This window comes from Antechinus flavipes, chromosome 2 (assembly GCF_016432865.1).
Source record: "Antechinus flavipes isolate AdamAnt ecotype Samford, QLD, Australia chromosome 2, AdamAnt_v2, whole genome shotgun sequence".
Taxonomy (NCBI): Eukaryota; Metazoa; Chordata; class Mammalia; order Dasyuromorphia; family Dasyuridae; genus Antechinus; species Antechinus flavipes.
Window position 1 is genome coordinate 3,745,774 of NC_067399.1, and position 27,302 is coordinate 3,773,075.

The following is a 27,302-nucleotide window of genomic DNA, read 5'->3' on the forward strand; positions in this document are numbered from 1 at the left end:
TGCCCCCGTCTCTCTTAGACGCTGCCTCCCTGGTGCCTGAGGGCCCCTCCCCCAATCTGAAAGGCCAAACCTTGATCGGACCAGCTTGATTTGAAGGCGGGAAAAGCCTCAAGGTTTAGAGATCAGGCGGGGGGATTTACAAGGGTCTGGGGGGTGGGGGGTGGCGGCAAGCGTGCGGAGACGGCCCGTGTGCGGAGGCGGCCCGTGTGCGGAGGCGGCCCGTGTGCGGAGGCGGCCCGTGTGCGGAGACGGCCCGTGTGAGGAGGCGGCCCGTGTGCGGAGGTGGCCCGAGTGCGGAGGCGGCCGGACCCGGCTGTTCCTCCCGGGGTCTCAGACGCGGAGCGGAGTGAGCGCTCTCCTGGAGAAGGGCAGCTCCTGGGGGCCGGGATCCGTCGCTTCTGCCTCCGCATCCCCAGGACTGGTGAATTAACGTGAAGACTGATCTCTGGTGGGACCGTCAGGAAACGTGTCAAGCTCAGGGGCTACGAGGCTGAGAGAAGGGGCCCTGCCTGCAGGAGGCGCACACCCGCCTGAGGAAGCCGAGGCTGAGAGGAGGATGCTGGGAGGGAGAAGCCAGAGCCAAGCGCCGCCGCCGGGGAGAAAGAGGTGTCTAAAGGGGGCTCCCTCCTCAAGGAAGACTTAGGGTTCATGGGGGCAGAGGGAGCGATGAGGGGGTCACCCCAATAGCGCTTCTTCTGGGGGAGAAAGCAGAGAGGTCCGGGTATGTGAGGGCCCTTAGGTGCCCGGTACACAGCAAGCACTCAATTGGTGCAGGCCGAAGGCTGAATGACAGGCAGGTTCCTCCCGGCCTAGAGAGCCAACTCGGGGGGGCGCATGCGCACTGTCCGTCAGGGGCCGGCCTTCATGGCCCCACACTAGTTCTCGGGCTCCGCCTCCGCTGCGGCTCCTCCCTGGCTCCTGTCCGCCCCGCCCTTCCCGCCTGCGGCGTCGTTCCGCGCGCGTGCTGGCGCGCTGACGTTGAGGTGGGCGGGGCCTGCGGGTCGCGGAGCGGAGCGGGAAACGCTATGGACGGCGTAGCGGGCGGTGCCCCAGGTGAGCTAGTGAGGGAGTCCGGAGCGGGGAGGGGGCGGCCGAGGGGAGGGGCTCGGAGCCCCCTTCTTTGGACCCGAGGCCGTAGTCGCGGTTGGCGGCCGCGGCACGGAGTAAGCACCTACTGTGTACCGGGGCGGGCCCAGAGAAAGATCAGAGCGCGGCCTCGTACCCTTGTGGAGCTTGTGCACTCGACCCTCCATCAGCCAGCATAGATTAGGCGCCTGTTGTGTGCCAGGCAGTGAGGGAGTAATCAGTGAGCCTGACTCTCCACCATGGTCACAGGGGGGGTCAGACCCCTAAGCGCCCCCGGCCCCTCAGAGAATCTCCTCCAGATCCCAGGTTCGAATTTGGCCCGGCTCTCCTCAGAAAGTATTTATTAAGCACCTCCTGCATGCCGAGGTGCAAGGTAAGCAGGGGCTTCTCCCTCTATCCCCCCCACCCTTTGGCCCCCTCAGGGCAAGAGCGCCGCGGAGCAGCTTCCCCTCCACCAACACACTGCGTTCTGGACCCGGCAGACCGCGGTAGCTGTCCGTCATTCAGTCAACATCCCCGGGCACACAGGGGCAGGCAGCCCTCGGGCCGGGCAGGGGCAGATAGAGGCAGCTCCAGCTGTCGGGGCAGAGGGACTGGGCTGGGAGCGGCTGGGCCCGGAGCCTGGCCTGGGGAGCCTGAGTGAGGCTGGAGAACTGGGCTGGGGAGCCTGAGTGAGGCTGGAGAACTGGGCTGGGGAGCCTGGCCTGGGGAGTCTGAGTGAGGCTGGAGAACTGGGCTGGGGAGTCTGGCCTGGGGAGTCTGGCCTGGGGGGCCTGGACTGGGGAGCCTGGACTGGGATTAGCCAGGCTGGAAGTCCTGGCCTGGGGAGCCTGGCCTGGGGAGCCTGAGTGAGGCTGGAGAACTGGGCTGGGGAGTCTGGCCTGGGGGAAGCCTGGGCTGAGATTAGCCAGGCTGGAAGTCCTGGCCTGGGGAGCCTGAGTGAGACTGGGAGTCCTGGCCAGGGAGCTTGGGCTAGGATTAGCTGGGCCTGGAAGTCCTGCACTGTCACCCATGCCCGGGTCTCCCCCAGCAAGCCCAGCCCCCCGCAGGCCCCCCAGACTCTCCCCTGTGGAGGCGCCCCCTCCTACACCCACCGGCAGCCCCACTGTCTCCTCTCAGCTGCCTCAAGGGCCCTTAAAGTCAGAAGCTGGATCTGAACTCAGTGCTTCCCTGATTCTCTGTCAAGTCAGTAAGCATTGGTGAAGCACCTACTGTGTGCCAGGCAGGATGTTAAGGCAGGAAATGAAAAGGAAGCCACGACAAGGCATCCGCCCCTGAGGAGCCTCACATTTAATGGGGCCCCCCCACCACCTCCCTGCAAGATCCCTGAAAACTTAAGGATTCCTGTGAAGGGGGGCAGTGAAGGGGAGCTCCCCAGCTGGGACCTGCCAGGAAGGGGGGCCTGAAGGGCATCAGGCTGGGGGGGCAGAGGCATCATGGCTCTTTTCCTTGGCAAGGCTTGGCTAGCTGCCCGTCATAAGACTTCTACATAATGCTGAGAAATGAGATTTGGGTGGGGAATGAATGGGCCTTTGCTAAGTGTTTTCTCTATGCCAGGCCTTAAGTCCTGCCTTCTAGGAGCTCTCACTGTGGGGGGAGGGGGGAGGAGACAGACAGACAGACAGACTTATGGGGGAGTGGGGTAGGAGGGGCTGCCTCTCCAGCCTAGGCTCCTGGGGGGCGAGTGGCCCCTGGCATGCTGCCCTAGTGCCGGCCCTTCCTTAGGAAAGTCTCATCGGGGCCCTGCATTTTAAGCCCCTCTCTCCGCCCCAGGTGCCCCCACATCATACCATGGGTGGCTCTGCTTCCCCTGTTTGTGGGCCCTTCCCCAGCGGCTTCTGCCCTTGGGCACAGGTCTCGCCCACAGGAGGCTGTGTATTGGGAGGCCTGGAGGCGCAGGGAGGCGGAGTCCAGCCGAGATTCTAAAAGACTGCCCGGCGGCCGCTGTCCTGGGACTCCCCGGGAAGGCTGGCACAGAGGCGGAGGACAGCGGCAGCGCGTGGTCTGGAGCTCTCCTTGGGCGGGCTAGGTGAGGGGCGTCCGTGCGGTGGGCTTGCCAGCCTATGTAGGAAATGAACTGTTTCTCCTCCTCTCTCTCTGCCCCCTTTCTCCCCGCCCTCCCTGGGCACTCCTTAGCCAGCCACCAGGCACTTTTTGTGGGTGAGAGCTGGTGCCCGGGGTCCCCTTTCTTCCCACTTTCTTTCCATCTTTGAGATTGCGACCTCTCGAGCCTCTGTCTGAACTTTGTGCTTATCAAAACGCTGCTGAGGAGCTGGAATAGCACTCACTCAGCAAATTCATACGTTGGATGGACCCACCCGTGTGCAGCTACTAGCGCTCCATTGGATTAATGGTTCTCTGACTTCAGGCTGCTCGTTATTTCTGAGTTTTCCAGTAAGATTTCTAAGTAGGATTTTTCTAGCTTCTGGGGTCATTTTGGATATAATTTCTCTTTCTAGCCCTCCTTGCCACCTGTAGGTTAACGGGCGATTTGTTCAGTTCATTACTTGAGGTAATGTTGTAGTTGGCTTCAAGGGACCACAAGGTGATGGAAAAGGTCGAAAAGCCCTGGTGCAGACACACCTTCCTCATGACAGTCTCCCTGCCCCGACCGCCCGCCCAGGGGATGATCCCACCCCCCCCACCCTCCTCCAGCAGACGGCTCCATCCCTCTCACTTAACCCCAATTGCCTCAAGGCGGGAGAAACCATGTGTATTATTACTGTAAATGGTTAAAATGTCTGTCTCTGCCCAGTAATCCTCCTCCCCTTCCCCTGCCCTCCCCTTGTAACAAATAACGACGATCAAGCCACACCAGTTGGCACATTGGCCCTGGTATTGTACTAGAACCTCCAGAGCAGGGCGTTCCGCCGACGAGTCGGGACAGGTCATTGTGCACCCAGTTCTGAGAGTCTCGGGTCTCTTTGGAAGCCATCTCGCCCCATTTCTCAGGGTTCAGTGCGCTCTCCTTCAGTCACATACCCAGTGGGTGGATTGCCCCATTTCTGCTCAGTTTTTGGCTGTGGCAGAAAGTGCTGGAGGTACTGTGGTGACACAGGCTCTGCCAGTTGATCCTCAGGTGCCCTGGGGCACGTACATCCTGGTCCCGGTTCTAAAAGGTTTTGTAATTCGGAGTTCTGCCCGGCTCAGAGCCATTTGTGTTCCCCCGATTAGTGCCCGGGATCCTTTTCCCCACACTAACGTGGGCTTCTTCGGGTGAGAACAGCCCGTCGGGATCTACTCAGGGCCTGGTAGGAGGATTCCCAGTCTATATTGTTATGAATCTTGTCTCTCAAACCCCGATCCGAGAAATTTGTTATGGAGATCTCATGGGAAATGTTTCTTTCTGAGTCTCTGCCAGGGGTTTTCTTGCTGTTTTTCAGCTTGGGGTTAGCCAGATTATCCTTCTTCTTCGATCATCTCCTCCTCTTATTAAGCAAGAGTTCCCATCTAGCCAGAGTTGGGCAAGGTCTCTGTGTCCTTTGACCCCTGCTTTGATTGGGGTGGGAGAAGGGGGGGGGGGCAATCTTTCCTGTTAGATCACATGATTATGTGGAGTTAATTGTATATGTGGCGTAAGATAGCAGTGTGACCCCTCCATAACGTAGTCGCATCATCCCCTTTTCTGCCAGTTTCCCCAGAACTTTTGTCAAATAGGGGGATAGTTGGAGCTCTTGGCTTTATGTTCATCCCCAGTGTGGTCACTGTGTGAGGTGGTCTTCTCCTGCTCCTTCTCTGTCTCCTCCCACAGCACCCCCCCCTTCCCTACAGGTTCTTATCTTTCTAAACCCCTTTAACATTCAGTCTCCTTTGTTAGGGTTTGTCTTGCTAATCCCCTCTTCTTCCCTATGCACTTTTTCCTTTCTCCTCCTTTCCTCCTATTTCCCTGTTGAGTAAAATGTTTCTCTCTCTCTCTCTGTTTCTCTCTCTCTTTCTCACTCACTAACTTCCTCTCACCCTTCACTCTCACTTTCTCTCTCCCTCTTATTCTCTCTCATGTTCTGTGTCTCTCACACACTCTCACTCTTTGACCCATTAAGATGTGCAGCAGGTTCCCCATTCCCTCCTCCTTATTTCAATATTCTTCTATTTATGCACCCTATTATTTGACATCCCTCCCCCACAGTGTATTCCTTTTCCTTCACCTGTCTCTTTCCTTTCTTCTGTGAGGAGGGTCCAATCCCAACTTTTAAAAACCACTTTCGGGTTCTCTTCCTTCACTAGACTCTCTCTGTGATCTCTGATGTTGATAGAATCCTCAGGGGTTGCAGGTCTCATCACACCATCTAGAACGTTAACCATTTATCTTTGTTTATTTAGTTTTCCTAATTGTTTGTTCCTCTTGACTTTTTTTATTTCTCTCGTATCTTTTTCAACTTAAACATTTCTCAACTCCCTTCTTCAGGGATTCTTGGAAATCCTTCAGTTAAGGTTCATTCTCCCCTCTCCTCTCCCCCCAAGGGTTAAACACAGTTTTGCCAGGTATTCGAAGCACTCACGTATCTTGATTATAATCTTTTGCCTTTTGCATGTCCTGTCCTGTTCCAACCCTGCTGCTCTTTGCAGGCGGTGGCTGCTAAATCCTGCGGGATCCGACTGAAGCCCCTCAGGCCTTGCTCTTTCCTGCGCCTGAGTGTTTCCCCTCTGACTTAGCAGCTCTGGATTTTAGTTGTGGTGGGCCGGGGAGCGTTCCTTCAGGAGCTTCTTCCAGAACCAGGAGTTCCCACTTTGCCTTCTGGTACTGGGGAATCTGGACAGTTTTCATGCATTGTTTCTTGAAAGATGATGTTAAATTTGGGGGATTTTTTGGTCATGTTTTTTCAGGTAAGAGTTCTATAGATGTAAAGTTATATAACTACAGCTCTCTTCCCAGCCCCCCCCCCCATCCACCCCAAGTTGGTCGGGATTTCTGCCCTGGCTCCAGACTAGCATGGATGAGAGATGGGAGACCCTGTTCTGCTCAGAGGCTCAAGGCCAGCCGGCTGTAGCCGGTTTCTCTCCTTCCTCATCACTCAGTTTACAGCCTAGGACCTGAATATACTCCCTGCCCCAGACAGGCAGAGGTTCCCTCCTCATTTCCTCACAAGAGCCTCCAGCCGGCCCATCTGCCAAGGTTGGGACTTGCCACACTGGGTCAGGGGCCTTTTGCAGAAGGCTGTGTAGCAGTTATGGCCAGACTCCATTGCCAGGATCACAGACTTTAGCTCCTGAGCAAATAATTCCCTGAGGAAAAAGATGGATCAGTTTTCCTACTCAGAAAACAAAGCCCGAAGTGACAGCAGAGCTTTTCAACTCTGACCTGCTTTGGTTAACTCTCTGCCCAGGAGAACTGACCTTTAGGCTGGGATTAACAGAACAGAACTGTTGCCCAAGCCAGATAAAGGGCCAGTGAGAGCTCTCGGCTGAGCCGGTGAGTTCCAGCCCTGTGGCCCTGATGTTGGTGGCCAGCTCAGCTGGGTCCCCGGCCACAGTACGATTCAGACAGGCCCACGGGCCGGGAGGACTGTGTCCCCACCGAGGACATGACAGGAGAACAAGGTCGCCAGCTGTAAAAATAGGGAATGGGGAGGAAGAGCTAGAGAGGGGAAAAGCGGTGAAGTGCTCTTCCCTTGGCAGACAGCAAGATTACTGAACGGCGCCTCGTGTGAGAGGAGAGCTGGCTTCGGTGGACGTCTGTGCCCTCGGTACCTCACGCCCGGTCCTGCGGCTGGACGTGGCGCCCCGCTGGACACTTGTGGACGATTGTTCAGTAAACAAGAGGTCCCTAGTTCACCAGCGCCTTTGGGAAGCATTTGGTGGTCCCACGAAGGATTCTTGGGGAGAAGGGACGTGGTGGGACTTGTTGGTAGCTCAGGGCCAGCGTGGCAGCCGTCTCCGGGGCGGCACCAGGGCCCTGCGCGCTCAACGGCAGTAACTTAGCTCGCCATAGGGCCGTTTGCAGATGGCCCAAGCCACAGGCAGTGCTCCTTTACCGTCCAGGACAGGTCGGCGCTCCAGCGGGGCCACGCTGTACAGGAAGCCTTTCCCAGCCCCTCTTCAGTCCTGACTTCCCCATTAGATCGTGAGCCCCAGACAGACATTTACCACGGCTGAGGAATGGCTGTTGTTCTGGGACCCGGGGTAAGGAGGACGTGGCGGAGCTGGAGAGAGTCCAACGAGAGAAATCCCGGGTCTGTGGGAGAGGAGGACCTTTGGGAGGCAGAAGGTGGGGGCAGAGGGGGCGGTGACGGCTGCCGGCCGGCAATAAACATTATTAAGGTGTGCCAGGGACTGGCTGTGCTAAATGCCTGGGATGTTTTTTCGCTCTGGTTGTCCAGCCATTTCAGTCAGGTCTGACACTTTGTGACCTCATTTGGGCTTTTCTTGGCAAAAATACTGGATTGGTTTGCTGTTTACTTCTCCCACCCATTTTATAGGTATAGAAACTGAGGCAAACTGGATTAAGTGACTTGCCTGAGGTCCCTCAGCCTTAGCAGCAATGTCTGCTGCACTCTGGTTTCATTGATAAAAACGTGCTTTAGTTTTTTAGACCTTTCACTTCATCTTCCAGGAATTCCACTTGAGTTTGTAGCCAGACTTTGTTTTTCTGGGAGGTTTTGCCTGTAAGTGTTTTGGAGCCATCTCTTCCGAATTTGTGCTTCAGCTTCCAAGGTTTTTGTGCTGGGATTCCCTTTTTGGTTCGCTCATTCTTCCAGGTATTTTCTGAGTTTACCTCAGGGCCGTAACCTGGACCCTTCTGGAGGGAAGGTCTGACCCAGTCCTAACTTTCTTGGAAATTAAGTATTCTGTTATTCCAGGATCGCCGGGTCCCACCAGTGCTCAGCGCTCCGAGAGTGAGTAGTCTGATTCGGGGCAAAACCGGATCACCGATTCCCTGGTTGGAGGAGGAACTCTGCCAGTTCCTGACCCGAGTTTGGGGCTGAGCAAGAGTAGATGCTGCTGGCTTGGACCCCTCCACAACCGGGAGGCCCCGCTGAGTCACAGGGTTGGGAGTTGGAGCCGAGACCTTGCTCTGCCCCTTCTGAACCTTCTACTCTTGGCGGGTTGCCTGAGACCCTCCACGTGGCACCCTGCCCCCAGGGCCCAGGTCCTCCTCTCTGCACTGCTGTGCACAGGGTTCTGTCTAGCTCCAGCTCAGGGCACGACTGCAGAAAAAACCTGCTGTCATTTCTTTTCTCTCTTGGATTTCCAGGTGAGAATTCTTCCTGGTAGTTTTGCTAGATCTGTGTAATGGGGGTAGATGGGATGGGGAAGGGGAGTTCGCTGTGCTTCCTGCTCTGCCATCATCTTCTACCCCATGTGACTTTTTCTATTTTTTCTCCAGTATTTTATTTTTCCAAATCCATGTAAAGATATCTTTCAGCATTCACTTTTGTAAGATTTTGTTTTCCACTCTTGTGGAAATGTGTCTTTTTTAAAAAAATTTTATTTTAATGGTATATTAGTTTCATGATTACATGTAGAGATGGTTTTCCACTTTCCTTTATATGAGATTTTGAGTTCCAATTTTTTTCTCCCTCCCTTCATGACCTTCCCCCTCCCTAAGACAGCAAGCAATATGATAAAGCTTATACGTGTATCTTCGTTTTTAGCATTTCCATATGAATCATGTCGAGAAAGAAAAAGCAGAACAAAAGGGAAAATCCTCAAGAAAGGAAAAAAAAGAAAAGAAAGATGAAAATAGTGGGCTTTAATTTGAGTTCAGTCTCTGTAACTCTTTCTCTGGAAGCAGAGAGCACTTATTGGAATTGCCTTGAAGCACCACATTGCTGAGAAGAGCTGAATCGATCATAGTTGATCATCACTCAATCTTGCTAGACAGTTTTTTCCTTGATTCTCACTTTACTTAGCATCAGTTCCTGTCAGTCTCTCCAGACTTCTCTGAAATCCTCCTGCTGGTCGTTTCTTACAGAACAATAATATTCCATAACATTCATATACCACAATTTATTCAGCCATTCTCTAATTGATGGGCAGCCGCTCCGTTTCCAGTTTCTTGCCACTACAAAAAGGGCTGCCACAAACATTCATGCACGTGTGGGTCCCTTTCCCTTTTTTATGATCTCTTTAGGATTCAAACCCAGTAGAGACACTGCTGGATCAAAGGATCTGCACAGTTTGAAAGCCCTTTGGATGTAGTTCCAAATTGCTCTCCAGAATGGCTGGATCAGCTCACAACTCCGCCAACAGTCACTTGTGTGATTTTTTAAAGTTATTCTTTTCCTATGTCGTGATTTCTTTTTCATTTTAGACATTGGTAATTTGGTTTCCCTTTATTTTGATTAATAATGATTTGGCTATTTTGTGAGCCTTTTTAAAAAATTCATCTTGTTTTACTTACTCATTTAGTGCTTCTTTTGTGTTCAGTATTGTTCCTTTGTTTTCTGTGTTTTTCTTCATTCTTGTGTTTATTTTGGACTTCTGAATTTGATGATTTTCCCCATGTTTTTAGGTTCATACCCAATTTATTTCTTTCCTTGTACAGGAAAAGTAGACATTTAAAAAAAAAAAAAAGAATTTCTAAGAATTATTTGCTCCTAAAGCTTATGTTTTCTCACCATTTTCATTGGGGGAAAATTCTCTATAGTTGAGACTGTAGATGTATGCTCTTTTCCTGAATTTTAACTCTCAAAATTTGAGAAACAACAGAATACTTAGGTGCTGAATGACAACCCAGGGGGGAGGAGCCCCACCCGGCAGAAGCTTCTGGGCCCTCCTCATCATCCCTCCCCTGACTTCCTTATGGGTGCTGACTGCCCCATTTGACTGTGAGCCCCTTGAGAGAGTTTATCTTTCTTTTTATCCCCGGAGTTATGCCTGGTACACGGTAGGTGCTTAATCAGTGCTTATTGTCTGAGTAGTGACTGAAACGTAGCTACATTTTCATGGACACTGGAGAGTATATCTAGCTTTTTCTAACGTAGACAAAGAGACTCTCATAGCTTGAGAGTGTCCCCACATCTAAAAATAACCTCTTGAGAGTTCCTGTCATGGGGTGATCCAGACTTGACTGAGTGTCCCCAGAAGAGGACGTCTCTCACTAGTGTGATGTCTAAAATTCAGAGGGGTCGGGGAAGGCTTTCAGTAAAAAATGGAACTTAAATGAGGACAGGGAGGTTCTATGGAAGCAGTAGAGGATAAAATCGTTAAAAGAAATCGTATTCGATGTTGGAGGGGATGTGGGAAAACTGGGACTAATGCATTGTTGGTGGAGTTGATGGAGCTGTGAACTGATCCAGTCCTTCTGGAGAACAGTTTGGAACTGCCCAAAGGGCTGCCCAACTGTGCAGCCTTTGACCCAGCAGGGTCTCTACTCAGCCTGTACCCCAAAGGGATCTTAAAGGAGGGAAGGGGACCCACATGTGCCAGAAGCTGGAAGCTGCATAGCTGCCCATCAGCTGGGGAATGGCTCAAGTTCTAGTATGCGAATGTGATGGAATATTATTGTTCTGTAAGGAACGAGCAGCAGGAGGATTTCAGAGAGGCCCCGGGGGACTTACAGGAGCTGGTGCTGGGGGAAGGGAGCAGAACCAGGAGATCGTGGTACACGGCAACAACAAGACTGTACCATGATCAACTGTGAGAGACCTGGTTCTTCTCAGCGGTTCAGTGATCCAGCACAGTCCCAATAAACTTTATATGGAAAATGTCCTCTGCATCCCGAGAGGAAAAAAAGAAAGATAGAAATCGTAGCTGGACATTCAGCTAAAAAATTCACTAAAGGATGGAAATGAGTGAAAGAATGAAGCCTTTGTTAAGTGATGACTGTGTACAAGGCTTGAGTGTTGGGGACACTGACACAGCCAGGTTCTGAGATGACCTTTGCCCTCAGAGGAGACGCTGGGAACAATATGGGAAGCCCCCCCCCCTCTGGCTGAAGAGGGGCTATGGGCCATGGTCACACCTGGCTTCATTCAGGGTGGCCATTTTGGCCACTGAGGGAAAGATGGATTGGATGGGGGGAGAACTAGGTAAAAGTCCTGGGATTCTGTGAGAAGATGGGCTGCTCAGAATGAGGGGTGAAGGTGGGCAGCCCATGATCTCCCTTGGTGCCCTGGGAATGGCCACAAAGGGGGACGAAGGTGCACTTCCAGCACCTGGGGAGGCCGGGGCTTCCGTTCCTCTGGCTCACTGTTCCGCTCGGGAAGCAGGTTATTCTTGGCCATTTGAGCCGGGAAAGGGAATGGAAACCTCCTTTTCCTTCTGCTGCTCTTCTCTCACCAAGGGCTCTGCTGGCGTTCACCCTCCTGTTTAATCTGGACAGCCCCATTCTTGCCGCCCAGTGTTGGGATGGCTGGAAGACCCAAGTCCCTGGAGCTCGGCTCATTCTCTCTCTGTGACCTTTTCGTTCTTGTTTTTCCTAATTAGAAATGGACGAGACACCAAAAGAAGATGTCCCGCTACATGACGAGTTTCTGCTCTGCGGCGGAATCGTAACCCACGTCCTGAAATGTGGGCCCTGGTCCGACCTCTTCAACACGGGGGATTCCAAGGCCCCAAAGCTGCTCATCCTCATTATCCCAGGTGAGCATTTTGTGCCGGAGAAATGCAGATTTTGGCTGCCCAGGGAGCCTCGGAGACATTTTCACACATCCAAAAACTTTGAATTTTGCACTTGAACTCTGTTTAAATTTGATGTTTGAGGGGCAGCGAGGTGGTGCAGTGGATAGAGCACCAGCCCTGAAGTCAGGAGGGTCTGAGTTCAAATCTAGCCTCAGACACTTAACACTTCCTAGCTGTGCGACCCTGGGCAAGTCACTTAACCCCAATTGCCTCAGCAAATAAATAATTATATTTATTCATAAATGAATAAATGTGATGGTTTTTTTCTTCTTCTGCAGATCTGTGCATTAAGGATTTAAGGCCCCAGGAAGCATGTGAAGTAATCAGTAGCTTCCAACATCAAAAGCAGCTTTTTGTGGGCCTTTCAGACTTTAAAGTTGATTTCTTTTTTTTTTTTTCTTTATTTTCAAAATACTTGCACAGATAGTTTACCACATTCACTTTTTTTTTTAAAACCTCTGCCCAGATAACTTGTCAACATGGATCCTTGCACAGCCTCATGTTTCAGATTTTCTCCTTCCCACAGATAACAAGCAATCCAGTATCTGTTAAACATGTTAAAATATATGTTAAATCCAATATGTGTATACATATTTCTATAATTTTCTTACTGCACAAGAAAAATCAGAAGGAAAAAAAAAATGAGTAAGAAAACAAAATGCAAGCGAACAAAGGCAGTGTTGTTCCACATTCACTCTTGCAAAGCCTTGTGTTCCAAATTTTTTCTCCGTTCCTTTTCCCCAACCCCCTTCCCTCAACAGCAGCAATCCAGTGCGTGTCAGACATGGGCCGTTCTAACCACGCTCCCACAACTGAGATTGATTTCATTTTTAAGATTTTGGTATAATCGAGTCACAGATAAGCTGAGGTGACAGACCACCAGTTCTGGATCACCAGGGGTCACTTTGGAGGCTGCGAAGTTTCTTGGTAGATGCAGAATGTCCAGCAGTCCCGCAGCTGGGACTGATTGTGGGTTAAAGTTTTTCTGAAATTAAGGTAAAACTTTTCCACGTCTGTTGTTCCCTTTGGTTTTTCCCTCACTTTCTCGGAAAGCCATTTCACTGAACAAAAACTGAGGAAGGAGCAGAGGGTTCGGCCGAACTAACTCACGCGCCACTTCTCCTGACGGCGTGTGCGCCGGACAATGCCGGTGTCCGCCACATCTCCAGGGGGAGCAGGGCGTACGCTGCCCCCCGCTTTTCTCTGGGGACAAGCTTGTCCATCACAGTGATGAGATGCTCACTTTGTTCCTTGTTGTCCTTTCCACTTGTGTTGCTGTGGTCAGTCAGTCGGTCTGTCCACATCTATTAAGCCTTTGCTGTATACCAAGCACTGGGCAGCGGGGATACAAAAAGAAGGCAGAGACGGGCCCTGCCTTCAAGGAGGTCGCTGTCCAATCAGGACAACCACAAGCAAACGACTTGTGGGACAAAAGACGAAGTAATTAAGAGAAGTATTTTCACAGAGGTGGAAATCCGTGTTGTGATCCACACTCAGCCCCCCAGTGTAGACGGCTCTCTCCATCACAAGATCGTTGGAACTGGTCTGAATCAGCTCACTGGTGAAGAGAGCCCTCCATCAGAACTGATCGTTGTATAGTCGTGTTGTGGCCGTGTACCTGGATCCCCTGGTTCTGCTCCCTTCCCTCGGCATCAGTTCATGAAAGTCTCTCCAGCCTTTCTGAAATCCTCCTGCTGGTCATTTCTTAGGGAACAATAGTATTCCCATCCCACAGTTTGTTCAGCCATTCTCCCACTGATGGGCAGCCACTCAGTTTCCAATTCCTTGCCTCTAGGGCTGCCCCAACATTTTGTGGGCCCTCTTCCCTTTTTTGTGATCTCTTTGGGACACTGCTGGGGCAAAGGATATGCAGTTTCATGGCCCTTTGGCTCCCCAGAGTGGCTGCATCCGCTCACAACTCCCCCAACAGTGCGTGAGTGTCCCAGCTTTCCCACAGCCCCTTCGACATTCGTCGTGATCTTTTCCTGCCATCTTAGCCAGTCCGATTGCTTTTGTTGGGAAGCCCCCAAGTTAGCAGCTGTAGAGCCTTCCTGCTCCTGCCGTGTGCCTCAAAAAGCTGAAGTGAAGAAGAAAAGAAGCCCTGGGCACCACCTTTTTGTAGCAAGAAAGAGCTGGGAACCAGGGATCTCTCCCTTGGGAAGTGGGGCCGTGACCACCGCGGAATGTTGTTCTGTTTAAGAAACGGTCCAAGGCTGCTTCTGGAGGCACCTGGGAAGACCTTCACGACTGATGGCGAGTGAAGGGGCAGAAGCAGGACAGGGATGACCACGATCCCCTGTGTGACCCCGTAGCCTGGGTCAGGGCGGCGCTGTCTCCGTGGGCTTCGTGGACAGGAGGGGGCCGGGGCCCTGGGGGCGAGAGGGGAAGACCGGGGCCCCCGCTTTTGGAAGATGAGAGCAGGCTTCTGCTTGGGAGCAGGCAGGACTTGGAGCGGTCACGGGGGGAGCGGGAGGGAGAACTCTGGGAGGGGAGCGGGCAGCGGGAGGGGATCCCGGGCGCGTTTGGCCAGGCCTTTCACAGAGTGCCTCGGGGCCACTGGTAACCTGCTCCCCCCCTCAGGAAGGGATCGCTGCCGTGGGAAGCCCGGCCCATGTCCTCCGCGTCCCTCTCCCCCCGCGGGCGGCCCCCGGCGGATCCCTGACGCTGTTGTGTGTTTGCAGGTAACCCGGGGATTCCCGCCTTCTACGCGGAGTTTGTGAAGGCCTTGTACCTGAGCCTGGAGAAGCGATACCCGGTGTGGGCCATCAGCCACGCCGGCCACATCTCCGCCCCCAGCGGGGTCCGGGTGCAGGAGGAGAGCCCGGAAGGTGAGGCGGCCGCGCCCCGTCTGGGGACTCCCCGGGTCATCGGACAGCGGGGGGGGCCGGGAGCTTCGTCCCCATCACTGACAGCCGGGGGAGCGTGGGGGAGCCAAGGCCTGGCCGAGGGGGCAACTTCGGGGTCAGGGCTGAGCCTTCTCCCGTTTCCCCGCTGACATCTGGGGCTGGGGCTGCCACGTGTGATCCTTGGCTCCTGGTGGGCATCCCACGAGTTGGTGGGGCCAGAGAAGGGGCCTCTGGTCACAGGGCACCTCCCGGGCCCGGTCCCTCCACGGCCCTGGTGGACCTGGGGTCCCTGGGGCTGGATTGTGGAGCTCACAGAGGGAGCAAACGGAAAAAGACTCGGGGAGCCTCCCATGTGCAGAAGGCCGGGCTGGCGGGGCCCGGGAAGGCACCGGGCTGGTGGGGGCCTGTGGTGGGGCTGGGGCCCGGGAAGGTGCTGGGCTGGCGGGGGCTTGACTTGCCAAACAGAAGCATTTGTGCCCAGTCCCAGAGGGAGGGAGGGGCAGACCCTGGGCAGAGATGGCAGGGAGTGTCGCTCCCCGGGTACCACTGTGGCGGGCCGTGCCCGGGAGAACGCCAGAGACACAGGTGGGGGCTCTCACACTGAGGGCACACGGTTCCGCTCCCTCTGGGGCACAGGATCGGCAGTTCCTGGCGGGGTTTGGAGCGAGCCCGCGAAAGCCCTCCCGGTGCGTTCCCTCCGCAGACCCGAGTTCGAGAACGCCGGACGATGCCTTTGGCCTTGAAGGCCAAGTGGAGCACAAGCTGGCCTTCCTGCGGAGGTGTGTGCCCAGCAGCCTGCGCCTGGTGATCATCAGCCACTCGGTGGGCAGCTACATCCTGCTGGAGATGATGAAGCGAGGGCCGCAGCTCCCGGTGGGTAGCGCGCCCCAAGGGGCCGGGACACGGGGGCTGACCGGGGTCAGAGGGTCCCTGGGCTTTGTGCCTCGGGAAGGGGGGGGTCCCAGGCAGGCGGTGCCAGGAGGGGGATGCGCGGTCTGCGGAGGGTCGCGGTTGGGATGGTCGGTCCGGCCACAGGACACCGGGAGGGCTCCTGGAGAGGAGGGCGGCCATCAGATCAGGAGGACAGGGCAGTCAGCCGAGGGCTGAGGGCGGGCGGCAAAGAGATGGGCCAGCGGGAGGAGGAGCCGGGCCGGGAGGGCGGAGAGCCTGGTCGGGGCAGGGTCTGTGCTCCTTCCCTCTGCTCTGGCCTCCATTTCACGGCCACTGCGTCTGAGTCTCTCCCGGACCCGAGGCCGTTCTCCAAGACTGGGCGCTACAGCTGGGGGTGGAGAGGCTCCTCCCCTCCTCCCCCAGGGTCCCCAGATCCAAGCCTCCGAAGGCTCGGGGACAGCGTAAGCCCCGGAGTCAGGAGCCGAGTGAGGGTCCGACCCTGAGCGAGTCCCCGAACCCGGCTCCGGGCCGCGTCCTCATCTCTGAGATGAGTTGGAGACGTTCCAAGAGTCGATCGAGAATCAAGCAACTGGGATTGGACATGGAGGGAGGGGAGTAGAAGTCTGTCCGAAGGAGCAGGAACCTCCCTCGTCTACACTGGCCAGAGGGGAGCAGGGTCCACACAGGACACGCTCCCGGGCAGTTGTCCCTGCCCCTGGAACTCTGCAGCCAGCAAATCCGGGCTCAGTAATGGGGGGCTGACCCTCCCAGGGCCCCAGCTGTACCCATCTCTCCTGGGGCCCCGACTGTGCCCACCCCTCCTGGGGCCCCGACTGCGCCCGCCCTCCCGGGGCCCCTACTGCGCCCATCTCTCCTGGGGCCCCGACTGCGCCCGCCCTCCCGGGGCCCCTACTGCGCCCATCTCTCCTGGGGCCCCGACTGTGCCCGCCCCTCCTGGGGCCCTGACTGCGCCCGCCCTCCCAGGGCCCCTACTGCGCCCGCCCCTGTCCCCGAGGCTCTTGACTGCAGCCTTTGACTCTCCCCGGCCCACGTGGCCGATCGGCTACCAGACCTTGCGGGGCCCCTTGGGCTCCTGGATCGGCCCCATCTTGTCCAGCCCGGTGCCCCTCACCCACAGAGCTGCCCAATGGCTCCACCGAGGACTGACCCCGGAAGTCCTGAGGCACGAGGTCTTCCCCTCAGCCTGTGTGGCCTGGCTGCTGCAGAGGAACCATTGCTGTCTGGGGCAGACGAGGGAGTGTTCACCTCCCCCCCCCCCCCCCCCAGCTTGGGGACCGTCCCAGCCCTCTCACAGGCCTCCGGAAGAGCCCGAGGCAGGCGGACACCCGCCCGACACCTCCCCCGCCGGCCTCCGGGGCAGAGGCCAGTACATGACCTGGCTCAGACCAAGCCCAGCGCTCCCAGTTTTAAATCAGGGCCTGAATTTCAGACCCCGGGTGGGCAGGCCGTCCTCCCCCAGCCGGGCCCGGTGCCGGCTGCAAACAAGAAAATTCCTGACGCATTCATTTCAAGCTCATCAGTCTGACCCCGGTGCCCTTCTGCTTGGCAATCATTGCCTTTTGTTTTTTAATGAAAAGATCCGTTTTATTGCATTTAGAGCCGGGAGCTCTCCGGCCTCTGAAATCAGCACCCCGGTCAGAGGACCTTGCAGGGACCCTGGAGGAGCCCGTCTAGGACCTGTGGTGGGCCAATCACGGACGAAGCCCATCGAGGGGACCCACCTTTCACTTGGCAGTTGTGCCAGGAGCAGACGGAGACAGGCCCAGCAGCCTCAGCTTTCCCCTGGCCACCCAGAAGAATCCCCGGGGGCAAGACCAGACAGAGCCTGCCCCCCCATGGGGGTGGGGTGCAGCCCGTGCGCCAGGTCCCAATGCAGATCATGAAGCCCGGGACGCAACAGAGCCGCCACACGTCAGGACAGCAGAGAAGTCAATGGATCCTTCGCTCGTCTGGTTAAAAAGAAAGGATCGCCAAGCGGCCAGCGTTGAAAATGGAAAAGGAGAATTCGCAACAGATGAAGAAGAAATCAAGACTGTGACTGGAAACCTTTGCCCGGCTCTATGCCAATGAAACCCACACCTGAAGTAAGTGAACACGTGCAAACGTGAAACACCCACAACAGGAAATAAAGAATCTCGCCCATTGTCCGAGCAAGAAATTGGACAGTCTAGAAAAGGACTCTAGAACCAGCTTCCTTCATCTGGTGAATTCCATCAAATGGTCCAAGAACAAGTGAATCTTAACATTTCTGTGAACTTTTGCCAAAAGGAGCATAATCAATTCATTCTGTGACATAGACGTGGGATTAATATATAAAAAAGAGAGAGAGAGAAGGAAAGGGAGGAAAAGAAAAAAAAGAGACGGGATAAGAGAGGAGAGAAGAGCTAATGAACATGATTCAGAAATCTGAAATCAGATATTAGCAAAAAGGCTAAAAGAGCATGTCGGGAAGGTTATACCCTGTGATCAGATTGGTTTAATTTGGAAAACAAACTTAACTGTATTCATAACCAAATGAACAGGAAAAGAGAATTATGTTAATAGATGTAAAAAAAAACCAAGTTTTTGACAAAATACAACCGTCGTGTTGGTTAAGACCACTAGAAAACAGCAATCAACAAACTTTGTAAAATGACAAACAGTGTATACCTAAAACCCCTAGCTGCCATTCTGTGTAAGAAAGATGAGCCAAAAAGAGCGGTGGAAGGAGGAGCCCGGGTTGGGAAAGACAAAAGAAAAGCCATCACTTTTTGCAGATGTTCGCGTCCTAAAGAGTCAATTTAAAAAGTCATTGAAATAATTTCAGCAAACTTGGGGATATACAAAGAAAATTCACACAAAGCATCCCCAGTTCTGTATAATACCAATAAAACCCAGCAGAAAGAGAGGGAGATTGCATTGAATTAATCTGACTAAATAATATATTAATAAATTAAAATGAATATAATTAAAATTATTAGTTACTTTGTCCAGATGTAATTATGAATAAGATACTTACAAATCTACCTACAAGGAATAAGCGAGAACTATATGAAAACCGTTACCGTTTCCTACAGAAATAGCCTAAATACTAATTGCTCTTGGGTAGGGGGGCTGAGTCCATCAACTTAGTAAAAAAATGACCCTGCTACTTAGAGAAATTTCCCTATTCAATGCCATGTCAGTCAGGACTACCGAGGAACTGCAGGCCTCCTTCCAAAACACGGTGGTTTGCTTCGAGATTGTCCCAAAGTGACTATTTCAGTAAAGCAAGTAATGGGAATTTTTGGTTTCCCAGTGCTTGTCACCATACGGTGGTCTAAGTGTGCACTAGTAGTATGTCTTTAAAAAAAATTTTTTTTAAAAACCATTATTGCTACAGATTGCTCTTTTTTAATAGCTTTTTATTTTTCCAAATACAGCAAAAATAGTTTTCAACATTCACTTTTTTTTGCTGAGGCAATTGGGATCGAGTGATTTGCCCAAGGGTCACACGGCTAGGAAGTATTAAGTATGTGAAGCCAGATTTGAATTCATGTCCTCCTGACTCCAGGACTGGTGCTATCCACTGCACCACCCGGCTGCCCTTCAACATTCACTTTTGCAAAACCTTGCATTCCCCATTTTCCTCCCTCTCCCCCAATCCCCTCCCATATACAGCAGTTAATCTGATAGAGGTTAGATCGGTCCAGTTCTTCCCTTCAAAGCTGCTAACTCACTCTTGAGGGAGTCTTTTGGCCGGTGGGGTTTCCTGCCTCGATTTCCATGGCTGCGGATCTGGGTGACGGTTGCTGAAGTCTGCGGTGGCTATGGCAGATTCTTAAACTAAGGCAATGATGCTCTTCCTTTCACTGACCACTTAGAGGCCATTGCAAGGTTATTAATTGACCTAATTTCAATATTATTTTTTGTCTCAGGGAATAGAGAGGTTGAGGAAAGGAAGGGAAAGGAGATTTATCTCTGCTATTTCTCACTACCTCACCAAGGCATTGATTTCTGTTCGGTCTATTCTTGTTTGCATGGGGTTCATTTCTGGGGCCAGGTTTGCCACTTTCAGCATTTAGCCCAGTGCTTAGCACATATTGGGTGCTTACTAAATGTTTATTGACTTGACTTTCTTAAGCTTAGAACAGTGTCTGGCATGTAGTAGGTGCTACATAAATGCTTGCTCTCTTTCTGCTGTTTTTGATCCAATTCTTGACTATAGAGCTTTTATTTCTTTTTTTAAATCTATGACTGACCAGTATATCGGGGGGTTTTTTAAGCATTTGATAGAAAAGGCCATCTTTTTTTGTTTTAAAAAACTGGGAATAAAGAGACTTCCATGATAGGGTAATAAATGAATGGTATCATTTGTAAGGAAGAAACCCATGTGGCCTTTCCAGGAAGATGGGAGGAAACCAGGATTCTGTCCTCACCTCTGTCATTTTAGAGCCAGAAAGAGGAGCTGTAGCAATAAGATAAAAAGAAATGGAGGGAACGAGTGGAGGAAGCAAGATTATGACATGAGAGTTTCCTAAGAGAAAGAATCCTAAAAATCTGGATAAAAAGTTAATCCAAACAGTCCCCTTTGGCACAACAGCAGATTTTCAGTGACGTCACACTATGTGACGCACAAAAGCTAGCGAGAGAAAAGCATGTTCTTTCTGGCATAACCGGAGAGTACAAGGTGTCTGGCGGGCCATTTACCAGCGGAGTCAGAGGAGCCTCCGGTAAGTGTTCTTCCCGGAAATCAAGCCCGGCCTAAGAATCAGAGAAATCTTGGTTAATATGAGCCAATAGACTAAAACTGATGGTGTTTCCTAGATTAAGAACTAAGCGTCTTCCCAAACTGCCAGAGTTCATTTCTAAAAGTTGGAAAGATGACGGCAGACTTTCTCAGGAGGAACAAGAGGCCGAGAAGCTCCAGGAAGATAAGGAAAAGCAGGAAAAGGTTGGGAGGCAGGTGGATGGAAACGCCCGACAGATCTCAGTCAGTCGCCAAAGCTGGGGGCCGCCGATCCAGACCAAACCTGGGGAGTGGAACATCCTCATTGGCTGAGACAGAAGCAGCTTGGCATGGTGCCATCACCTTGGGTGACCGATGGCCGAGGAAAGCTCGGAAGAAGCTGGAGACCAGTGGCAGGAACGAGCAGGATACCTGCCTCTCACACCAACCACTGCTCGTCGCTCCCCGTGACCCACGAGCATGGAGAGGGATCCGCTCACGGAGAGGAAGATGGCAGGAGTCGGGGTTTTTAAAAGCTTTTTCTTTTCCAAACACGTGCACCGTTTCCAGCCTTGGGTTCCCTGCAAAACCCCGGGTTCCAGATTTTCCTCCCTCCCTCAACAGCACATAATCCGATAGAGGTGAAACGTTGCAGTTCTGCCCTGTGTGTTTGATGGGAAGAATTCTTGTTCCCACAGTAAATGGAGGGAGTCCCCGGGGGTTATGTGGAAAGTCTGGGTCTCGTGGAAATGGCTTTTCCCCAAGCAAGGCCGGTAGCATTCGAAGGGGAAGAACAAGAGGGTCTGTCACGGGCCAGGTGCTGGGCTAAGCACTTAACACATATCCTCTCCCTTGATCCTCACGGTAACCCTGCGAGGTGGGTGCTAAGGGTATCCCCATTTTGCAGATGAGGAAAGTGAGGCAGCCAGAGGTGACGTGACTGGCCCATAGTCATATGGCTTCCAAGTACTGGAGGCCAGCCTGGGAATCGGCTCCAGGCCCGGCGTGCTACGCTGGGTACCAGCAGCTTTGGTTCCCTTTCCTCCATCAACTGAGAAAGCGACCTCTCCAGCAAACTTCTCCTGCAGAGATTCCCTGCCAGACAAGGAAAGGGCGGGACAGCTGGGCGGTCCTGGCTGGCCCCGGGGCTTCCCCAGGCCAAGTCCCGCACCTGTCCACGTAGTCCACCCCACCCCCACCCCCACCCCTGGCTGGGGGCCTGACTGGGCCTGAACGCAGCCACAGCCTCTCCAGAATCACAGGCTCATTGTAGGGAGACCCGGCAGCGACCCCCAAGCTGCCTTCTGTCTGTGGGGGCGGGGAGAGAGGAGAAGGACCCAGAGGAACAGACCCACGGCCTTATGGGGAGGGGAGCCAGAAGGGAGGGCATCGGGACCCCCACTGCTGCTTCATGGCCTTGTCTGGGTCCGACCTGCCCGGCCCGAGGTCCTCCTGGCCCCGCCCGGGATCCGGGCCTATATGTGTCTGCTTCCTCCCGTGATTCGCTGCTCCCGTGTTGCTGAGGCGGTGACTAGGCAAATGGGGGCTGGAAAAGGAGCACTCGAATTCAAATCCGGCCTCGGGCTCTCTCTGGCTCCGTGACCCTGGGGAAGTCACTTCACCCCGTTTGCCTCAGTTTCCCCATCTGTAAAATGAGGTGAAGACGGGGCCACAGAGAGTTGGATGTGACTGAACCGCACACACGCAACCGCACACACGTGCGCTCCCCTCACACGTACCCCCCCCACACACACACACACCTGCTCACACAGCCCACACCCACGCCCTTCCACGCCTGCGGGCGCGCACTCCCCCGAGTAGCCCCGGACCGGGCGCTGCCCGATGCTGGCGGCCCAGCGGTGAGAGCCTCCCAGGGACCGGCCGCGGAGTGAGAGTCCCTTTGGGCGCTTGCGGAGGATTCCCCTCTCCTTTCTCCCCGCCCCGGCGGGTCTTGCTCTCCGTCTCCCCCGCCTTACTTGGAACCCTTTTCGCAGTGTTCCGTTTCCTCGGGGACGTTTCCTGAGCAACCCCCGGCCCTGAGGGGCCTGCGAGGTGGGGGGCGCCCTGCTGAGCCCCCCTGGGGAATGGGCTGTTTGGTGTGCTGCCCTCTGGTGGCACCCTCATTAATCGTGGCCCTTTGCAAGGGAGTCTCCCCGTGGGAGTGGCGGGGCCCAGGCTCCTGTGGGCGGTCTGTTCCGGCCGGGCGGCCCCGCCCCCCCAGCCCTCCCCTGCCCCCGCTGACGGTGCCCACGCTCCCGCCCTAGGTGCTCCGCTCCCTGCTGCTGTTCCCGACCATCGAGCGCATGGCCGTGTCGCCCAACGGCAAGGTGATGACGCCGGTCCTGTGCTGGCTGCGCTACGCCCTGTACGTGCCGCTCTTCCTGGGCCTGAGCGTGGTGCCGGCCCGGCTGCAGGCGCTGCTGGCCGGCTGGGTCCTCCAGAGGCTGAAGCTGGAGAACGAGGTCACGTCGCGCCACTTCATGAACTCGCTCAACATGAACTGCATCGGTGAGTGCGCCTGCGTGAGCCCGAGGGGGGGAGGGGCTCCCCCCCTCCCCGTGCGCTGCCCCGCCCCCTCCCAGGCCCCTGGGGCAGTCAATGACAGACGGCCTGGGGGCAGCAGGCGGCTCTCTCGGAGGTGGGTCACGCCCTTCCTTCCCCGGTCCCCCCTGCCCACGGCACTCAGGGGTCCGTACCAGGAAGGGATGGAGAGCCCAGCTCCAGGAAGTGGCAGCCCCCCCCCCCCATTGGGAGCCTCCGTTAGAATTCCCGCTGTCCCCGTGGCCTCCAGGCCATCCTCGGGGCAGCCCCTGCAGAGGGGGGCAGGGGCAGGGGGAGGTCACCGAGGGGCCTTTGGGCCGGGCCTTGGCGGTTTAGGAAGGCGGACCGTGGCAGTGCGGCCTAACGCGCCCAGCAGGGCGGCTTCTCTGGTGGGACCGGTGGGGAGGCCGCCAAGGGCCGGGAGCGCGGGGGGCTTCGGCCTCGCTGAGTTCCCGGAAGCCCAGGCCAGCGGGCGAAGGCCGGGGCCTCCTTCAGCCTCACTGGGGGCAGGCGCTTCCCGGAGCCGGCAAAGGGGATTTCTGAGGAAAGCGGCGGGAACTATGGCCTCCCGAGGTTTTCATTTGCAGGGGGAACCAGGACTCAAAAATAGCATCTGGGGCAGCAGGGGGCAGTGGAGAGAGCACCGGCCGGAAGTCAGGAGGGCCTGAGTTCCAATCCCGCCTCAGACACTTAACACTTCCTGCCTGGGGGACCTGGGCACGGGCTTAGGTGCCCCATAATTGCCACAGCAAATAACAATAACTGCCACATTAAAAAAGAAGCTGCCTTCTTGTAGTCCTCCATCCCAGCTCTCTTCCTCTCAGTGGAATGAGCCCCCAGGGAAGGAAGGTAGTGTCCGCGCTGGGTCCTTCCTTCCCGGAGGTCTGGATCGGTGCTCAGGAGCCCAGAGGTGGCCCGGGTCTCGGGAGGTCAGGGGGGCTTTCTGCGGGGGCCGGCCCCGGGCCGGAAGGAGGGCAGTGCTCCACACGGAGCCAGGAGGGCGGCCCTCGGGTCTGGCGCTTGCGTGTGGGCCCGGCCGGGTCAGCCCATGGTCCAGAGCCTTGAGAATTCTGCATTTCCCTGTGATCGGTAGCCCCCCCCTGCTTTATTCTCCGCATTCAGAAGCCCCTCCCCCAGCAGCGGCAGGGGAGAGAGAGGGGCTCCGGGGAGCGGGTCTGCCCCCAAAGCGTCACCGGATTGGTGCTTCCTTCTCTTTCAGCCAATGCCATGTACCTGGGGAGCCAGGAGATGAAGGTCATCGTGGAGAGGGACAACGCCACCATCCAGAAGCACTTAAAGAAGGTGAGGGGCGGGGCAGCCAGATGAGAAGGGCCCCCCCAGCCTGTGTTTTGCAGAGGCAGAGATGCGGCCCCCCCCCAAAGCCAGAGCTTAGAGCAGGGGGGGGGGCCTTAGAACGCGGGATGTCAGAGCCAGGAGGGAGCCTAGACACAGGACAGGCCGTGCCAGGAGGGGAGGGAGCCGAGGACGGAGCCTCCCCCTGCCCCGCCCATTGTCCCAGCCCCTCCGTGGGCGGAGCTCTTGGCGCCCCCTCTGGGTCTGCAGCCGGGGTGCAGCTGCCTGGAGTGGGGGGGGGGGTCTCGGGCCCGCTCTTGGGAGGTGTGAGTCACGTCAGCCCTTAGGGGCAAAGCCGGCGTTTTCGGTTCTTACGTGGAGGAAGGTGCGGGCTCTGGAGCCGTGTCCCAAAGCCAGCTGGCTGTCCCTGGAAAACAGGCTAAAACTGGAGGGGCCGCCGGGAGAGGGGCTGCTCACAGAGACCCCTGAGGCTCCCCCCCCAAGGCAGCCGCTTAGGAGGGACTCCCCCGGGGCCCTCACCGGGCCCAGCACGTGGCCGCCAGGAGGCAGGGGTGGCCCCTGGTCCCCAAGGAGGCCCGGCGCCGGCTCGGGAGGAGGGGCCGCTTCCCCGGAAGCCTTGCGACCCTTCCCCGAGCTCTGCCGATTCCATTCGGTTTCCTGGGCTCCCAGAATCCGCCCCGCAGACACACCCCCGGGTTCTTGGTTGAGCTTTTTCCCTCCTGTGGAGGAAAATACAGGCACCAGAGGGGAGAAGCCTCCATGGAGCTGTGGTGGCCTGGGAGCCGCTCCAGGGGCAGCCCTCGGGCCGGCTTTGTGACCTGTTGGAGTCCCCGAGACTCAGAACGTAATCGCTCATTCTGGGGAAGGACTTGGGATTGCGCAAGGATCCTCCGAGTTACACCGACCTCTGACCCAGCAACCCCACCTCGGGCCGATGTGTACAAGTGCTTGGGGCAGAACTCTCTGAAATGATAAAAAGCTTGAGAACCCACAAGGGGCGTCTGCTGGGAGAACGAGGAGCCCCGGATCTTCATGTGGCAGAATGGATGCCCAGAGGGCGGGCCCTGCCCCTGCCCCTGCCCCTGTCCCAAAGTTCCCTGGGGCTGGGTCTCCTTGTCGGACGGTGCAGGCCGCTGGACGGCGCCCCCCCCCACACCTGGGCTCCCGCCGCTGACGTCCCCAGCGAGACCCCTCGGAGCACCCATCTCTCTCCTCCCGCCTTCTCTTGGCGACCCCCTGCGGCTGCTCAGGCCCGCTCTGCTCCCCTGGCCCAGCCTCGAGCCGCAGCCGGACCCTCTGCTTGTCCAGCTCGGCCGGGTTCTTGGGGACCCCCCACGGCCCGCCGCTGAGGCCGCCCATCCTTCCGCCAGCTCCGTGATCTCCGACAGAGGCACAGCCTGCAGCGGGGGCAGGGCCGATGGAGGCCAGGGCCTCTCCCTCCTTGCCCAGCTGGGCCTCCGGGCCTGGCGCCCTTGCTCGCCCCCGCTTCCTCTCATCGTCTCGGGGCACCCGGCTCCTGAATCTCTCACAGCACGTCAGCAAGCACTCATTTGGCTCCCCGGGCGGGCTAAGTGCCCGTAGGGGGCGCACAGAGGTGCCCGCTCTCTGAGCTCATGAGGGCCCGGGCTGGGTTAGCAGGCAGGGTGCCGGCCTGGCAGGAGTCCGGGAAAGCTTCCTCTGGAGAGGGGGATCTGGGCCCAGGTTGGAAGGGAGCCAGGCAGGCCCCGGCCAGAGAAAATGCTGGGGGGCATCTGGGAGGGCGGGTGGAGGAGCAGGTCAGGTCACTGGGGTCCAGGCAGGGGAGGCCATGGGCTGCAGCCCCTTGCCCTAACGCGGCCTCCACTCGGCCCCCAGCGGCCTTCCCCTAACCTCCCTGACCTCCAGCGCTTACCTCGGGCCCCCGGAGCCAGCCCGAGGAGCAGCCTCCGACCCTTGAGCACCCCCTGAGCTGCTCTCCCAGAGGGGCCTCCGTCTGCCCATCATTCCCCTCCTGGCCCCTGGGCTGGGGACCCTCGGCTTTAAGCCCTTCCCCAGTAGGATGTAGGCTTGCCCTTTGTGCTTCCCTCCCTCTAGGCCCTTCGAGGGCTCCCGTGGGCTTGTGTTTGGACGGGAGTGGGGGGGGGGGGGGGAGGCTGGCTTCTGATGCCCCTTCTCCCCTTGGTCTTCCAGCTGATCTTTTACTACGGCAAGACGGACTTGTGGTGCCCGGTCCAGTACTACGAGGACCTGAAGAAGGACTTCCCCGGCGGGGACATCAAGCTCTGCGAGAAGGGCATCCAGCACGCCTTCGTCCTGTCTTCCAACCAGGAGATGGCCGCCCTGATTGCCGACTGGTTACGGGACGACCTGAGCAAGCTCTAGGCCGGCCCGGGCCGGAGCTCTGGGGTCCGGAGGCTGGATCGGGCCACACCGGATTCTGATGGGGCGAGCACTTAGGAACCTGCCCTCGAGGAATCGGCCTTGATTGTTTTTGGTGACGGGAAGGAAATGTTCAGGGACTGACCCAGGGAGCAGATACGGGGCCATCCGCGCCATCACGGCGCGGCTTCTTAAATTCAGTTAGAAAAGAAAAGCACCCGAGAAGGGGGAGCCCGGAGGTGGTGTTGGAAGGGGCGCCCGCGAGGGCCGGTCTCCCCGGCTCGGAGCGTGGAGCAGAGAACGCCCCGACGGTGCGCCTGGCCGGCAATGGCCTTGGCGATGCCATTTGAGACGCCGGCCCCTCAGAGGTTCGGGTGCTGGCCTGGGAGGCGGGACCAAGGGGCTCTGGGGGGAAGGCGAGGTTAGCCCAGGGTCACCAAGGTCCTTCCCAGAGTGCCTGGGAACTGAGACCCAAAGGTGGTGTCCGAGAGACGCTCCTGCGGGTAGAGCCTTGGTGAAGGCAGAGCATCCCAGACTAGCAGGTCTTCTGCCTCCCCTCCTGTCTGAGCTTTGACTCCTTGTCCGGAAAACCTGGGGCTTCTCCAGACCATGGGCTAACCTGTGACTCCCAGCTGCCCCTGGGGTTCCCCCATGCCGAGGGCTAACCTGTGACTCCCAGCTGCCCCTGGGGTTCCCCCAAGCCGAGGGCTAACCTGTGACTCCCCGGCCGCCCTTGAATCTGCACCGTGAGAATTCCTTGCCTTCTGAAGTCCGTTTTCTCTCTGGTTGGAGGCCACGGTCAGGCTCGGGCCTGGAGCACATGGGCCCAGTCTCAGAGCCAGCCTGTGGTCTGGGCGCCCAGGCCCACCCGGGACCACGGAGGTGCCGGAGGGACAACTGCTCTCTAAATGACACAAGGTGGGATCGGGTGCGGTTTTCATTCCATTAAAACCAAGAAATGCTCCTGGGTCACTTAATAAATCCATCCCATCTGA

At 56.2% G+C, this 27,302-nt stretch overlaps 1 protein-coding gene across 3 annotated transcripts; it reads left to right on the forward strand.

Annotated features, from left to right (window-relative positions):
* Window positions 1-950: 950 nt before the first annotated feature.
* LDAH (lipid droplet associated hydrolase) lies at window positions 951-27,302 on the forward strand. Of its 3 annotated transcripts, none has more exons than XM_051974080.1 (7): window positions 951-1,053; window positions 11,455-11,610; window positions 14,331-14,477; window positions 15,199-15,368; window positions 22,359-22,602; window positions 23,855-23,937; window positions 26,119-27,302. In XM_051974080.1, exons 1-7 carry the CDS (start codon window positions 1,026-1,028, stop codon window positions 26,308-26,310), a joined length of 1,020 nt encoding a protein of 339 aa, XP_051830040.1. In that variant the 5' UTR covers window positions 951-1,025; the 3' UTR covers window positions 26,311-27,302. The 3 variants fall into 3 exon arrangements, with proteins under 3 accessions (XP_051830040.1, XP_051830041.1, XP_051830042.1); XM_051974081.1 differs by lacking the exon at window positions 951-1,053 and adding an exon at window positions 1,090-1,459; XM_051974082.1 differs by lacking the exon at window positions 951-1,053 and adding an exon at window positions 3,092-3,115.